Source organism: Argopecten irradians, chromosome 3 (genome assembly GCF_041381155.1).
Source record: "Argopecten irradians isolate NY chromosome 3, Ai_NY, whole genome shotgun sequence".
In the NCBI taxonomy this organism is placed as follows: Eukaryota; Metazoa; Mollusca; class Bivalvia; order Pectinida; family Pectinidae; genus Argopecten; species Argopecten irradians.
In genome coordinates this window covers 51,249,036-51,266,698 of record NC_091136.1, presented here as the reverse complement: position 1 = coordinate 51,266,698, position 17,663 = coordinate 51,249,036, and the positions used below count along the sequence as shown (strand labels likewise).

Sequence of the window (17,663 nt, the reverse complement as noted above, 5' to 3'; positions counted from 1 at the left end):
TTTCACCAAAACAGAACAGTCTGTACCATAAAACATATACTTCTGTACATTTGTAAAAATCTGAGATTTTTTATTTGGTTTACCATTTGTGCAGGTGGACCAACAGTATTTTTAATATCTCAACCCTGAAAAAAACATATACAAAATGTACAATACACTTTTGTATAGATTATAGGAATGACTTTTGAATATTACTGGACATTTCTGAGTTTTAAGTCATTTGAGTTTTTCATAGTATTTAAAGAATCTACCCTTTTTGCCCATGAAATTCATAATATACCTGTTGGCTAGAGAGAATTCTCTTTAGCTCAATCAGTTGAGCATCGAACTAGTGAACCAGAGTTTGATCCCAAGAAGAGGCAATGATTATGTTTTAATGAGAACTTTGTGGACTGATCAACTGATCTGAGTTTGTCTGCATGTCCTTTCAGGTTGTGGACTGATCAACAGGTCTGGGTTTGTCTGCATGTCCTTTCAGGTTGTGGACTGATCAACAGGTCTGGGTTTGTCTGCATGTCCTTTCAGGTTGTGGACTGATCAACAGGTCTGGGTTTGTCTGCATGTCCTTCCAGGTTGTGGACTGATCAACAGATCTGAGTTTGTCTGCATGTTTTTCTCGGTTGTGGACTGATCAACAGATCTGAGTTTGTCTGCATGTCCTTCCAGGTTGTGGACTGATCAACAGGTCTGGGTTTGTCTGCATGTCCTTCCAGGTTGTGGACTGATCAACAGATCTGAGTTTGTCTGCATGTCCTTCCAGGTTGTGGACTGATCAACAGATCTGGGTTTGTCTGCATGTCCTTCCAGGTTGTGGACTGATCAACAGGTCTGGGTTTGTCTGCATGTCCTTCCAGGTTGTGGACTGATCAACAGGTCTGGGTTTGTCTGCATGTCCTTCCAGGTTGTGGACTGATCAACAGATCTGGGTTTGTCTGCATGTCCTTCCAGGTTGTGGACTGATCAACAGATCTGAGTTTGTCTGCATGTCCTTCCAGGTTGTGGACTGATCAACAGATCTGGGTTTGTCTGCATGTCCTTCCAGGTTGTGGACTGATCAACAGATCTGAGTTTGTCTGCATGTCCTTCCAGGTTGTGGACTGATCAACAGATCTGGGTTTGTCTGCATGTCCTTCCAGGTTGTGGACTGATCAACAGATCTGAGTTTGTCTGCATGTCCTTCCAGGTTGTGGACTGATCAACAGGTCTGGTTTGTCTGCATGTCCTTCCAGGTTGTGGACTGATCAACAGTCTGGTTTGTCTGCATGTCCTTCCAGGTTGTGGACTGATCAACAGGTCTGGGTTTGTCTGCATGTCCTTCGGTTGTGGACTGATCAACAGATCTGAGTTTGTCTGCATGTCAACGTCTGGGTTTGTGCTCTTCAGGTTGTGGACTGATCAACAGGTCTGGGTTTGTCTGCATGTCCTTCCAGGTTGTGGACTGATCAACAGTCTGGTTTGTCTGCATGTCCTTCCGGTTGTGGATGATCAACAGGTCTGGGTTTGTCTGCATGTCCTTCCAGGTTGTGGACTGATCAACAGGTCTGGGTTTGTCTGCATGTCCTTCCAGGTTGTGGACTGATCAACAGGTCTGGGTTTGTCTGCATGTCCTTCCAGGTTGTGGACTGATCAACAGGTCTGAGTTTGTCTGCATGTCCTTCCAGGTTGTGGACTGATCAACAGGTCTGGGTTTGTCTGCATGTCCTTCCAGGTTGTGGACTGATCAACAGGTCTGGGTTTGTCTGCATGTCCTTCCAGGTTGTGGACTGATCAACAGGTCTGGGTTTGTCTGCATGTCCTTCCAGGTTGTGGACTGATCAACAGGTCTGGGTTTGTCTGCATGTCCTTCCAGGTTGTGGACTGATCAACAGGTCTGGGTTTGTCTGCATGTCCTTCCAGGTTGTGGACTGATCAACAGGTCTGGGTTTGTCTGCATGTCCTTCCAGGTTGTGGACTGATCAACAGGTCTGGGTTTGTCTGCATGTCCTTCCAGGTTGTGGACTGATCAACAGGTCTGGGTTTGTCTGCATGTCCTTCCAGGTTGTGGACTGATCAACAGGTCTGGGTTTGTCTGCATGTCCTTCCAGGTTGTGGACTGATCAACAGGTCTGGGTTTGTCTGCATGTCCTTCCAGGTTGTGGACTGATCAACAGGTCTGGGTTTGTCTGCATGTCCTTCCAGGTTGTGGACTGATCAACAGGTCTGGGTTTGTCTGCATGTCCTTCTCGGTTGTGGACTGATCAACAGGTCTGGGTTTGTCTGCATGTCCTTCCAGGTTGTGGACTGATCAACAGGTTGGTTTGTCTGCATGTCCTTCCAGGTTGTGGACTGATCAACAGGTCTGGGTTTGTCTGCATGTCCTTCCAGGTTGTGGACTGATCAACAGGTCTGGGTTTGTCTGCATGTCCTTCCAGGTTGTGGACTGATCAACAGGTCTGGGTTTGTCTGCATGTCCTTCCAGGTTGTGGACTGATCAACAGGTCTGGGTTTGTCTGCATGTCCTTCCAGGTTGTGGACTGATCAACAGGTCTGGGTTTGTCTGCATGTCCTTCCAGGTTGTGGACTGATCAACAGGTCTGGGTTTGTCTGCATGTCCTTCTGGTTGTGGACTGATCAACAGGTCTGGGTTTGTCTGCATGTCCTTCCAGGTTGTGGACTGATCAACAGGTCTGGGTTTGTCTGCATGTCCTTCCAGGTTGTGGACTGATCAACAGGTCTGGGTTTGTCTGCATGTCCTTCCAGGTTGTGGACTGATCAACAGGTCTGGGTTTGTCTGCATGTCCTTCCAGGTTGTGGACTGATCAACAGGTCTGGGTTTGTCTGCATGTCCTTCCAGGTTGTGGACTGATCAACAGGTCTGAGTTTGTCTGCATGTCCTTCCAGGTTGTGGACTGATCAACAGGTCTGGGTTTGTCTGCATGTCCTTCCAGGTTGTGGACTGATCAACAGGTCTGGGTTTGTCTGCATGTCCTTCCAGGTTGTGGACTGATCAACAGGTCTGGGTTTGTCTGCATGTCCTTCCAGGTTGTGGACTGATCAACAGGTCTGGGTTTGTCTGCATGTCCTTCCAGGTTGTGGACTGATCAACAGGTCTGGGTTTGTCTGCATGTCCTTCCAGGTTGTGGACTGATCAACAGGTCTGGGTTTGTCTGCATGTCCTTCCAGGTTGTGGACTGATCAACAGGTCTGGGTTTGTCTGCATGTCCTTCCAGGTTGTGGACTGATCAACAGGTCTGGGTTTGTCTGCATGTCCTTCCAGGTTGTGGACTGATCAACAGGTCTGGGTTTGTCTGCATGTCCTTCCAGGTTGTGGACTGATCAACAGGTCTGGGTTTGTCTGCATGTCCTTCCAGGTTGTGGACTGATCAACAGGTCTGGGTTTGTCTGCATGTCTTCGTTGTGGATGATAAGGTTGGCATGTCCTTCCAGGTTGTGGACTGATCAACAGGTCTGGGTTTGTCTGCATGTCCTTCCAGGTTGTGGACTGATCAACAGGTCTGGGTTTGTCGGCATGTCCTTCCAGGTTGTGGACTGATCAACAGGTCTGGTTTGTCTGCATGTCCTTCCAGGTTGTGGACTGATCAACAGGTCTGGGTTTGTCTGCATGTCCTTCCAGGTTGTGGACTGATCAACAGGTCTGGGTTTGTCTGCATGTCCTTCCAGGTTGTGGACTGATCAACAGGTCTGGGTTTGTCTGCATGTTTTTCTCGGTTGTGGACTGATCAACAGGTCTGGGTTTGTCGGCATGTCCTTCCAGGTTGTGGACTGATCAACAGGTCTGGGTTTGTCGGCATGTCCTTCCAGGTTGTGGACTGATCAACAGGTCTGGGTTTGTCTGCATGTCCTTCCAGGTTGTGGACTGATCAACAGGTCTGGGTTTGTCTGCATGTCCTTCCAGGTTGTGGACTGATCAACAGATCTGAGTTTGTCTGCATGTCCTTCCAGGTTGTGGACTGATCAACAGGTCTGGGTTTGTCTGCATGTCCTTCCAGGTTGTGGACTGATCAACAGATCTGAGTTTGTCTGCATGTCCTTCCAGGTTGTGGACTGATCAACAGGTCTGGGTTTGTCTGCATGTCCTTCCAGGTTGTGGACTGATCAACAGGTCTGGGTTTGTCTGCATGTCCTTCCAGGTTGTGGACTGATCAACAGGTCTGGGTTTGTCTGCATGTCCTTCTCGGTTGTGGACTGATCAACAGGTCTGGGTTTGTCTGCATGTCCTTCCAGGTTGTGGACTGATCAACAGGTCTGGGTTTGTCTGCATGTCCTTCCAGGTTGTGGACTGATCAACAGGTCTGGGTTTGTCTGCATGTCCTTCCAGGTTGTGGACTGATCAACAGGTCTGGGTTTGTCTGCATGTCCTTCCAGGTTGTGGACTGATCAACAGGTCTGGGTTTGTCTGCATGTCCTTCCAGGTTGTGGACTGATCAACAGGTCTGGGTTTGTCTGCATGTCCTTCCAGGTTGTGGACTGATCAACAGGTCTGGGTTTGTCTGCATGTCCTTCCAGGTTGTGGACTGATCAACAGGTCTGGGTTTGTCTGCATGTCCTTCCAGGTTGTGGACTGATCAACAGGTCTGGGTTTGTCTGCATGTCCTTCCAGGTTGTGGACTGATCAACAGGTCTGGGTTTGTCTGCATGTCCTTCCAGGTTGTGGACTGATCAACAGGTCTGGTTTGTCTGCATGTCTTCAGGTTGTGGACTGATCAACAGGTCTGGGTTTGTCTGCATGTCCTTCCAGGTTGTGGACTGATCAACAGGTCTGGGTTTGTCTGCATGTCCTTCCAGGTTGTGGACTGATCAACAGGTCTGGGTTTGTCTGCATGTCCTTCCAGGTTGTGGACTGATCAACAGGTCTGGGTTTGTCTGCATGTCCTTCTCGGTTGTGGACTGATCAACAGGTCTGGGTTTGTCTGCATGTCCTTCCAGGTTGTGGACTGATCAACAGGTCTGGGTTTGTCTGCATGTCCTTCCAGGTTGTGGACTGATCAACAGGTCTGGGTTTGTCTGCATGTCCTTCCAGGTTGTGGACTGATCAACAGGTCTGGGTTTGTCTGCATGTCCTTCCAGGTTGTGGACTGATCAACAGGTCTGGGTTTGTCTGCATGTCCTTCTCGGTTGTGGACTGATCAACAGGTCTGGGTTTGTCTGCATGTCCTTCCAGGTTGTGGACTGATCAACAGGTCTGGGTTTGTCTGCATGTCCTTCCAGGTTGTGGACTGATCAACAGGTCTGGGTTTGTCTGCATGTCCTTCTCGGTTGTGGACTGATCAACAGGTCTGGGTTTGTCTGCATGTCCTTCCAGGTTGTGGACTGATCAACAGGTCTGGGTTTGTCTGCATGTCCTTCCAGGTTGTGGACTGATCAACAGGTCTGGGTTTGTCTGCATGTCCTTCCAGGTTGTGGACTGATCAACAGGTCTGGGTTTGTCTGCATGTCCTTCCAGGTTGTGGACTGATCAACAGGTCTGGGTTTGTCTGCATGTCCTTCCAGGTTGTGGACTGATCAACAGGTCTGGGTTTGTCTGCATGTCCTTCCAGGTTGTGGACTGATCAACAGGTCTGAGTTTGTCTGCATGTCCTTCCAGGTTGTGGACTGATCAACAGGTCTGAGTTTGTCTGCATGTCCTTCTCGGTTGTGGACTGATCAACAGGTCTGGGTTTGTCTGCATGTCCTTCCAGGTTGTGGACTGATCAACAGGTCTGAGTTTGTCTGCATGTCCTTCCAGGTTGTGGACTGATCAACAGGTCTGGGTTTGTCTGCATGTCCTTCCAGGTTGTGGACTGATCAACAGGTCTGGGTTTGTCTGCATGTCCTTCCAGGTTGTGGACTTCAACAGTCTGTTTGTCTGCATGTCCTTCCAGGTTGTGGACTGATCAACAGGTCTGGGTTTGTCTGCATGTCCTTCCAGGTTGTGGACTGATCAACAGATCTGAGTTTGTCTGCATGTCCTTCAACAGGTTGTTTGTGATGTTTCACTGATCAACAGGTCTGGGTTTGTCTGCATGTCCTTCCAGGTTGTGGACTGATCAACAGGTCTGGGTTTGTCTGCATGTCCTTCCAGGTTGTGGACTGATCAACAGGTCTGGGTTTGTCTGCATGTCCTTCCAGGTTGTGGACTGATCAACAGGTCTGGGTTTGTCTGCATGTCCTTCCAGGTTGTGGACTGATCAACAGGTCTGGGTTTGTCTGCATGTCCTTCCAGGTTGTGGACTGATCAACAGGTCTGGGTTTGTCTGCATGTCCTTCCAGGTTGTGGACTGATCAACAGGTCTGGGTTTGTCTGCATGTCCTTCCAGGTTGTGGACTGATCAACAGGTCTGGGTTTGTCTGCATGTCCTTCCAGGTTGTGGACTGATCAACAGGTCTGGGTTTGTCTGCATGTCCTTCCAGGTTGTGGACTGATCAACAGGTCTGGGTTTGTCTGCATGTCCTTCCAGGTTGTGGACTGATCAACAGGTCTGGGTTTGTCTGCATGTCCTTCCAGGTTGTGGACTGATCAACAGATCTGAGTTTGTCTGCATGTCCTTCCAGGTTGTGGACTGATCAACAGGTCTGGGTTTGTCTGCATGTCCTTCCAGGTTGTGGACTGATCAACAGGTCTGGGTTTGTCTGCATGTCCTTCTCGGTTGTGGACTGATCAACAGATCTGAGTTTGTCTGCATGTCCTTCCAGGTTGTGGACTGATCAACAGGTCTGGGTTTGTCTGCATGTCCTTCCAGGTTGTGGACTGATCAACAGGTCTGGGTTTGTCTGCATGTCCTTCCAGGTTGTGGACTGATCAACAGGTCTGGGTTTGTCTGCATGTTTTTCTCGGTTGTGGACTGATCAACAGGTCTGGGTTTGTCTGCATGTCCTTCCAGGTTGTGGACTGATCAACAGGTCTGGGTTTGTCGGCATGTCCTTCCAGGTTGTGGACTGATCAACAGGTCTGGGTTTGTCTGCATGTTTTTCTCGGTTGTGGACTGATCAACAGGTCTGGGTTTGTCGGCATGTCCTTCCAGGTTGTGGACTGATCAACAGGTCTGGGTTTGTCTGCATGTCCTTCCAGGTTGTGGACTGATCAACAGGTCTGGGTTTGTCTGCATGTCCTTCCAGGTTGTGGACTGATCAACAGATCTGAGTTTGTCTGCATGTCCTTCCAGGTTGTGGACTGATCAACAGGTCTGGGTTTGTCTGCATGTCCTTCTCGGTTGTGGACTGATCAACAGGTCTGGGTTTGTCTGCATGTCCTTCCAGGTTGTGGACTGATCAACAGGTCTGGGTTTGTCTGCATGTCCTTCCAGGTTGTGGACTGATCAACAGATCTGAGTTTGTCTGCATGTCCTTCTCGGTTGTGGACTGATCAACAGGTCTGGGTTTGTCTGCATGTCCTTCCAGGTTGTGGACTGATCAACAGGTCTGGGTTTGTCTGCATGTCCTTCCAGGTTGTGGACTGATCAACAGGTCTGGGTTTGTCTGCATGTCCTTCCAGGTTGTGGACTGATCAACAGATCTGGGTTTGTCTGCATGTCCTTCCAGGTTGTGGACTGATCAACAGATCTGGGTTTGTCTGCATGTCCTTCCAGGTTGTGGACTGATCAACAGGTCTGGGTTTGTCTGCATGTCCTTCCAGGTTGTGGACTGATCAACAGGTCTGGGTTTGTCTGCATGTCCTTCCAGGTTGTGGACTGATCAACAGGTCTGGGTTTGTCTGCATGTCCTTCCAGGTTGTGGACTGATCAACAGGTCTGGGTTTGTCTGCATGTCCTTCTCGGTTGTGGACTGATCAACAGGTCTGGGTTTGTCTGCATGTCCTTCCAGGTTGTGGACTGATCAACAGATCTGAGTTTGTCTGCATGTCCTTCCAGGTTGTGGACTGATCAACAGGTCTGGGTTTGTCTGCATGTCCTTCCAGGTTGTGGACTGATCAACAGGTCTGGGTTTGTCTGCATGTCCTTCCAGGTTGTGGACTGATCAACAGATCTGGGTTTGTCTGCATGTCCTTCCAGGTTGTGGACTGATCAACAGGTCTGGGTTTGTCTGCATGTCCTTCCAGGTTGTGGACTGATCAACAGGTCTGGGTTTGTCTGCATGTCCTTCCAGGTTGTGGACTGATCAACAGGTCTGGGTTTGTCTGCATGTCCTTCCAGGTTGTGGACTGATCAACAGGTCTGGGTTTGTCTGCATGTCCTTCCAGGTTGTGGACTGATCAACAGGTCTGGGTTTGTCTGCATGTCCTTCCGTTGTGGACTTCACGTTGGTTTCCTTCAGGTTGTGGACTGATCAACAGGTCTGGGTTTGTCTGCATGTCCTTCCAGGTTGTGGACTGATCAACAGGTCTGGGTTTGTCTGCATGTCCTTCCAGGTTGTGGACTGATCAACAGGTCTGGGTTTGTCTGCATGTCCTTCCAGGTTGTGGACTGATCAACAGGTCTGGGTTTGTCTGCATGTCCTTTCCAGGTTGTGGACTGATCAACAGGTCTGGGTTTGTCTGCATGTCCTTCCAGGTTGTGGACTGATCAACAGGTCTGAGTTTGTCTGCATGTCCTTCCAGGTTGTGGACTGATCAACAGGTCTGGGTTTGTCTGCATGTCCTTCCAGGTTGTGGACTGATCAACAGGTCTGGGTTTGTCTGCATGTCCTTCCAGGTTGTGGACTGATCAACAGGTCTGGGTTTGTCGGCATGTCCTTCCAGGTTGTGGACTGATCAACAGGTCTGGGTTTGTCTGCATGTCCTTCCAGGTTGTGGACTGATCAACAGGTCTGGGTTTGTCTGCATGTCCTTCCAGGTTGTGGACTGATCAACAGGTCTGGGTTTGTCTGCATGTCCTTCCAGGTTGTGGACTGATCAACAGGTCTGGGTTTGTCTGCATGTCCTTCCAGGTTGTGGACTGATCAACAGGTCTGGGTTTGTCTGCATGTCCTTCCAGGTTGTGGACTGATCAACAGGTCTGGGTTTGTCTGCATGTCCTTCCAGGTTGTGGACTGATCAACAGGTCTGGGTTTGTCTGCATGTCCTTCCAGGTTGTGGACTGATCAACAGGTCTGGGTTTGTCTGCATGTCCTTCCAGGTTGTGGACTGATCAACAGGTCTGGGTTTGTCTGCATGTCCTTCCAGGTTGTGGACTGATCAACAGGTCTGGGTTTGTCTGCATGTCCTTCCAGGTTGTGGACTGATCAACAGGTCTGGGTTTGTCTGCATGTCCTTCCAGGTTGTGGACTGATCAACAGATCTGGGTTTGTCTGCATGTCCTTCCAGGTTGTGGACTGATCAACAGGTCTGGGTTTGTCTGCATGTCCTTCCAGGTTGTGGACTGATCAACAGGTCTGGGTTTGTCTGCATGTCCTTCCAGGTTGTGGACTGATCAACAGGTCTGGGTTTGTCTGCATGTCCTTCCAGGTTGTGGACTGATCAACAGGTCTGGGTTTGTCTGCATGTCCTTCCAGGTTGTGGACTGATCAACAGGTCTGGGTTTGTCTGCATGTCCTTCCAGGTTGTGGACTGATCAACAGGTCTGGGTTTGTCTGCATGTCCTTCCAGGTTGTGGACTGATCAACAGGTCTGGGTTTGTCTGCATGTCCTTCCAGGTTGTGGACTGATCAACAGGTCTGGGTTTGTCTGCATGTCCTTCCAGGTTGTGGACTGATCAACAGGTCTGAGTTTGTCTGCATGTCCTTCCAGGTTGTGGACTGATCAACAGATCTGAGTTTGTCTGCATGTCCTTCCAGGTTGTGGACTGATCAACAGGTCTGGGTTTGTCTGCATGTCCTTCCCTGTATATCAAACACTTTAGTTGATATTGTTTTTTTCCATCTGTCTAATTCACATAAAGCTAGAAAAGATAAACGATGTAGTTCTTACTTTTCCTTCCCTACCTGTTGCCTATCCAAATTTCCGCACTAAAATTTAAAGCGTTTCAGGAGAATTCCTATCTGGAGTATGTAAGAAGGGATCCGGGACATTATAACAATATTATGACCATTCCTGTTTGTTGTGTTTGGATTAAACCCATTGACCCTGATGTCTGACAGCACAACAACAGGTGTTTCTCCCAAGGTTAATAACTTATATACCTGTTCATCTGTCCTTGACCCCTAACTTGCACACCTTGCATCTGATCGTTACCAGGTACGATTTCAGTTTCAGGGATTGCCATGTGCTTTGCTTGGCCCTCCAAACATAGAGCGCTTGTTTTTGTATCACCTTTGAATTCCACTGGCTGTGGTGCATCAAGATAGTTAAGTTCTAGGTTTAGTGATTAGCGATGAAAACCTGCCACCATCTTTCCTAGTCAATACTCCTAATATTGGTCTGGTTCCTATTTACACAACAAATGATGTTGTGTTAGGGATGAAAAATGATGGCATGATTATTTAGAATGTACAGATGTTTTCCCCAATTTTTGGAGTGGAATATCTCTGTAAGCAAAGATTGATCTTTTTTAGCTCGGCTATGTTTAGTGAAATCTCTGTTCTTACCTGAATTATCTTGACAGGGAAACTTTTTATATCTCACTACAGTACAAGTGACCTTTGGGAGCTCTGAAGATAAAAAATATCGGCAGTAATGAGTCTGGAACAAATCTTCCATGTTCTGAAGGAAATTCTATATAATGGGTATCTGATTTGCAGCTCCATAACTTTTTATTTATAGAATTCAAATTTATCATTATTTTTCTCTGATTTCACTGATTTTGCAGTTTTCTGTTTTGCTTTTTTTGTGAAAAGTCTACTGTATTAGAAACAATACCTGTTGACAGTTAGCCCGAGTTGTGTTCTAATTTCTGGCGTTGATTGTTCACAGAAGTGACTCTATTTTCAGCGCCTGCCATGTGGTTTTGTGGTGTACTGTAAGAGCAGGTGCTACCAGACACCACTTCCTATACAGATTAACAACAACATGCCAATTATCTTTGATTGTCTGACCTAAGTGGCCTCTATAGACATATCTAACTCAAATTCCTCACTTAAAACAAACCTACAAATGCTCATTTAACAATACACAGCTGTGGAATTTCTTTTATATTGATTTTTTTTTCTGTTTAAATATCATTGGTTGTTTTCCAGTACAAATTCCTAACAAATATGTGTGTTTAGTAAATGTCTTAGACACATTAGCTTCTCAATATCTAACAGAACCTATCTAATTGGTTGTTGGTTTTGGTTTTTACTGTAAAAGTGGAATTATTTGTGGTGGGAAAAGTTTCCTCTATTTCGCATTCTTTAAATCTGCATGTAAAATTCATCTCAGATAGACAACACGGAATTTGACACACCACAAACAGTCTGAAAGATGATAAAGATGATTAAGTGAAAAAATCCATTTTCAATATTTCTTTAATAATTGATTATCCCAATCTCTTATTCATATATTTCAGACTCGTGGAGCAGAGGCAGATAACTTAGAACAGATAGAGAGATGGCTGACAGTCCTCAAGGATCACAGTTCCTCAGAGCAGTGTCCACTACTACAGGTCAGCTGTGCCAAGGTCATAGGTCAAAATGTGGAGCTCCTGTTGATTGACCCTAACAACAGATTAGGTAGGTTACTTAAAAATGTTCTTATATTGTAAGGTACAGAACATAGTAAGTGTAGGAGCACCAGAGGAGGATAAAGTTAACTATTACATAGACATACAACACAAACAAACATACCACAGTCTCCCAAATCACACACATCACACATGACACAACATGGAAGCTTGTCCTTGAATTAACTTGTCTCTTACTTAGGGCATTTAGCATAATTAACCAACCAACCACCAAGATGTCACATTTATAAATGCATGACCACAGATATTAAGAAACATTAAACAAGAAAAAGGATTAACTATAGAGAAGCTCCAAATAAAACCACAAGTTCTAGGGAACTTAACAAACACCAAGAAGTCACACAGAAAATCAACACAAGAGGAGCATGATATACATATCTATCAACTATTAGTGTTTTACAGTAATTGTAAACTGATCTGATTAGAAGAGAAATTTTAAAATAATCTTGCTTTATTTTTTTTCTTTAATTTAAGGTAAACATCCTTTTGTCTTTTTGGCTAAATATGATTTTGATCAATTTCGAACAGTGTCGTAATATTGAATTTAATTAATCAATATGGTCAATAACTTTTAAATGATGAAGACATATTGTGATGATTTATGTTTCCATATTGAATTAGAGTTACTTCCCCTCGACTGGAACATTTGATGAGTGTTGAACAGCTGTCACATACAATCTCTATCAGATAGTGGAAATCTGTTTCAGAATAGGAACATTTAAATTTTTAGATACTGTAAACTGTCCTAATAAAGATAAGACATATTACCATTAGTGGGATTGTCTACCAAAAACTTAGGTAACACCACTTTTATGGAGGGGTTCTAAAAAAAATCAATCTAAATATTTTTTCTGTTAATTTGAAATGTTATTTTTAATTCAATATTACACCCTATGAATTATGAAATGTTATTATTTATTATTAGTTCATTGACAAATTGACTGTGACTTCAAGTATTTCTAATTCAGCCACTTTTGAAACTAACACATAGAAAACTATTGACTTGCGTTTAATGTCACACAAATCATCTTTACTGGTTGTTTTTTAACGAATCAATTTCTACTCAGTTCATATTCATAGAAAATATCTTAATCTGCTGCACATGACTTCCTCATCAATTGTTCATTAACCTAAATACCTGTACACCTATATCCTACATACCTGTACACCTATAACCTACATACCTATACACCTATAACCTACATACCTATACACCTATAACCTACATACTTATACACCTATAACCTACATACTTATACACCTATAACCTACATACCTATACACCTATAACCATCATACTTATACACATATTAATGATTTCATAGACAAAAGAGTCCCAAAATGAATTTTAAATGTTGAAGAGATTATCTTTAGTTAATTGAATATAAGGATTATTTTGAATAGATTTTTTATGTTATGGAGATATAACACAAAAATCTGAGTGTACTCTCATCATAAACCGCTTCGCGGTTTATTTAGAGTACACTCAGATTTTTGTGTTATATCTCCATAAACATAAAAAATCTATTCAAGTTAATCCTTAAATACCTATACACCTATAACCACATACCTTATACACCTATAACCTACATACTTATACACCTATAACCTACATACTTATACACCTATAACCTACATACTTATACACCTATAACCTACATACTTATACACCTATAACCTACATACTTATACACCTATAACCTACATACTTATACACATATAACCTACATACTTATACACCTATAACCTACATACTTATATACACCTATAACCTACATACTTATATAACCTACATACTTATACACTATAACCTACATACTGTATACACCTATAACCTACATACTTATACACCTATAACCTACATACCTGTAAACCTATATCCTACATACCTGTACACCTATAACCTACATACTTATACACCTATAACCTACATACTTATACACCTATAACCTACATACTTATACACCTATAACCTACATACTTATACACCTATAACCCTACCATACCTATATAAACCTACACCTATAACCTACATACCTGTACACCTATAACCTACATACATATACCACATACCTATAACCTACATACCTGTACACCTATAACCTATCATACCTATACACTATAACCTACATACCTATACACCTATAACCTACATACTTATACACCTATAACCTACATACCTGTACACCTATAACCTACATACTTATACACCTATAACCTACATACCTATACACCTATAACCTACATACCTATACACCTATAACCTACATACCTATACACCTATAACCTACATACTTATACACCTATAACCTACATACTTATACACCTATAACCTACATACCTATAACCTACATACCTATAAACCATCATACCTATACACCTATACCTACATACTTATACACCTATAACCTACATACCTGTACACCTATAACCTACATACTATACACCTATAACCTACATACTTATACACCTATAACCTACATACTTATACACCTATAACCTACATACCTATACACCTATAACCTACATACATACTATACACACCTATAACCTACATACCTATACACCTATAACCTACATACCTATACACCTATAACCTACATACCTATACACCTATAACCTACATACCTATACACCTATAACCTACATACCTATACACCTATAACCTACATACCTATACACCTATAACCTACATACTTATACACCTATAACCTACATACTTATACACCTATAACCTACATACTTATACACCTATAACCTACATACTTATACACCTATAACCTACATACTTATACACCTATAACCTACATACCTATACACCTATAACCTACATACTTATACACCTATAACCTACATATACACTTAATACTATAACCTACATACTACACCTATACACACTATACATACTTATACACATATAAACCTACATACCTATACACCTAATAACCTATAACTTACACATATAACCTACACTATACACCTATAACCTACATACCTTACACCTATAACCTATAACCTATACATACCTATACACCTATAACCATACATACCTATACCTATACACCTATAACCTACATACCTTATATAACCTACACCTATACACCTAAAACCTAACCTATAACCTCATACCTATACATACCTATACACCCCATACATAACCACCTACACCTAATAACCTACATACCTGTACACACCTATAACCTACATTACACCTATAACCTACATACTTGTACACCTATAACCATACATACCTATAACACCTATAACCTACATACCTGTACACCTATAACCTACATACTTATACACCTATACCTATAACTGTACACCTATAACCTACATACCTGTACACCTATAACCTACATACCTATACACCTATAACCATACATACCTATACACCTATAACCTACATACCTATACACCTATAACCTACATACCTATACACCTATTACCACATACCTATACACCAATAACCTGTCATACCTATACACCTATAACCTACATACCTATACACCTATAACCATACATACCTTATACACCTATAACCTACATATCTATACACCTATAACCATCATACCTATACACCTATAACCACATACTATATACCTATACTATACCTATACCTCAATTTTACCCATCATACCTATACACCTATAACCATCATACCTATACACCTATAACCTACATACCTATACACCTATAACCACAATACATACACCTATACACCTATAACCCTACATACCTATACACCTATAACCTACATACCTATATACCTATAACCTACATACTTATACACCTATAACCTACATACCTATACACCTATAACCTACATACCTATACACCTATAACCTATCATACCTATACACCTATAACCTACATACCTATACACCTATAACCTATCATACTATACACCTATACCTACATACTAACCCATATAACCATATACCTATACACCTATAACCTACATATTTATACTCCTATACCTACATACCTACACCTATAACCTACATACCTATACACTTATAACCTACATACCTATACACCTATAACCTACATACTCATACACATATAACCTACATACTTATACACCTATAACTACATACTTATACACCTATAACCTACATACTTATACACCTATAACCTACATACTTAAACACCTATAACCTTACATACTTATACACATATAACCTACATACCCTATACACCTATAACCTACATATTTATACACCTATAACCTACATACCTGTACACCTATAACCTACATACCTATACACTATAACCTACATACCTATACATCTATAACCTACATACTCTTCCACCTATAACCTATACTTATACACTATAACCTACATACTTATACACCTATAACCTACATACCTATACACATATAACCTACATACCTATACACCTATAACCTACATACCTATACACCTATAACCTACATACCTGTAAACCTATAACCTACATACCTGTAAACCTATAACCTACATACCTGTATAACCTATAACCTACATACCTTTACACCTATAACCTACATACCTATACACCTATAACCTACATACTTACACCTATAACCTACATACCTGTACACCTATAACCTACATACCTATACACCTATAACCTACATACCTATACACCTATAACCTATCATACCTATAACACCTATAACCTACATACTTATACACCTATAAAACCTACATACCTATACACCTAATAACCACATACCTATACACATATAACCTACCTACTTATACACCTATAACCTACATACCTATACACCTATAACCTACATACTTATACACCTATAACCTACATACCTGTACACCTATAACCTACATACCTATACACCTATAACCTACATACCTATACACCTATAACCTACATACTTATACACCTATAACCTACATACCTATACACCTATAACCATCATACCTATACACCTATAACCTACATACCTATACACCTATAACCTACATACCTATACACCTATAACCTACATACCTATACACCTATAACCTACATACCTATACACCTATAACCTACATACCTATACACCTATAACCTACATACCTATACACCTATAACCTACATACCTGCACACCTATAACCATACATACCTGTACACCTATAACCTACATATCCTGTACACCTATAACCTACATACCTGTACACCTATAACCTACATACCTGTACACCTATAACCTACATATCTGTACACCTATAACCTACATACCTATACACCTATAACCTACATACCTGTACACCTATAACCTACATACCTATACACCTATAACCTACATACCTATACACCTATAACCTACATACCTGTACACCTATAACCTACATACCTGTACACCTATAACCTACATACCTGTACACCTATAACCTACATATCTGTACACCTATAACCTACATACCTATACACCTATAACCTACATACCTGTACACCTATAACCTACATACCTGTACACCTATAACCTACATACCTGTACACCTATAACCTACATACCTGTACACCTATAACCTACATACCTATACACCTATAACCTACATACCTGTACACCTATAACCTACATACCTATACACCTATAACCTACATACCTGTACACCTATAACCTACATACCTGTACACCTATAACCTACATACCTGTACACCTATAACCTACATACCTGTACACCTATAACCTACATACCTGTACACCTATAACCTACATACTTGTACACCTATAACCTACATACCTGTACACCTATAACCTACATACCTGTACACCTATAACCTACATACCTATAACCTACATACCTATACACCTATAACCTACATACCTGTACACCTATAACCTACATACCTGTACACCTATAACCTACATACCTGTACACCTATAACCTACATACCTGTACACCTATAACCTACATACCTGTACACCTATAACCTACATACCTGTACACCTATAACCTACATACCTGTACACCTATAACCTACATACCTATACACCTATAACCTACATACCTATACACCTATAACCTACATACCTATACACCTATAACCTACATACTTGTACACCTATAACCTACATTCTTGTACACCTGTTCCTTACTTTCCCACACCTCTCTGTATTTGTTATTTAGCTGTTAAAG

At 42.5% G+C, this 17,663-nt stretch overlaps 1 protein-coding gene across 5 annotated transcripts in view; it reads left to right on the top strand.

Moving 5' to 3' along the window:
• LOC138318975 (tRNA (32-2'-O)-methyltransferase regulator THADA-like) overlaps nt 1–17,663 on the top strand; it is a 121,898-nt gene that overhangs the window by 82,595 nt on the left and 21,640 nt on the right. For all 5 annotated transcript variants that reach the window (XR_011207936.1, XM_069261830.1, XM_069261829.1 and 2 more), the window contains one exon: nt 11,358–11,520. Coding sequence is in view for 4 of the 5 variants with exons in the window: in XM_069261830.1 (XP_069117931.1) it covers nt 11,358–11,520 (163 nt within the window). In the remaining variant the exon portion in view is untranslated. The remainder of the gene's footprint in view (nt 1–11,357; nt 11,521–17,663) is intronic.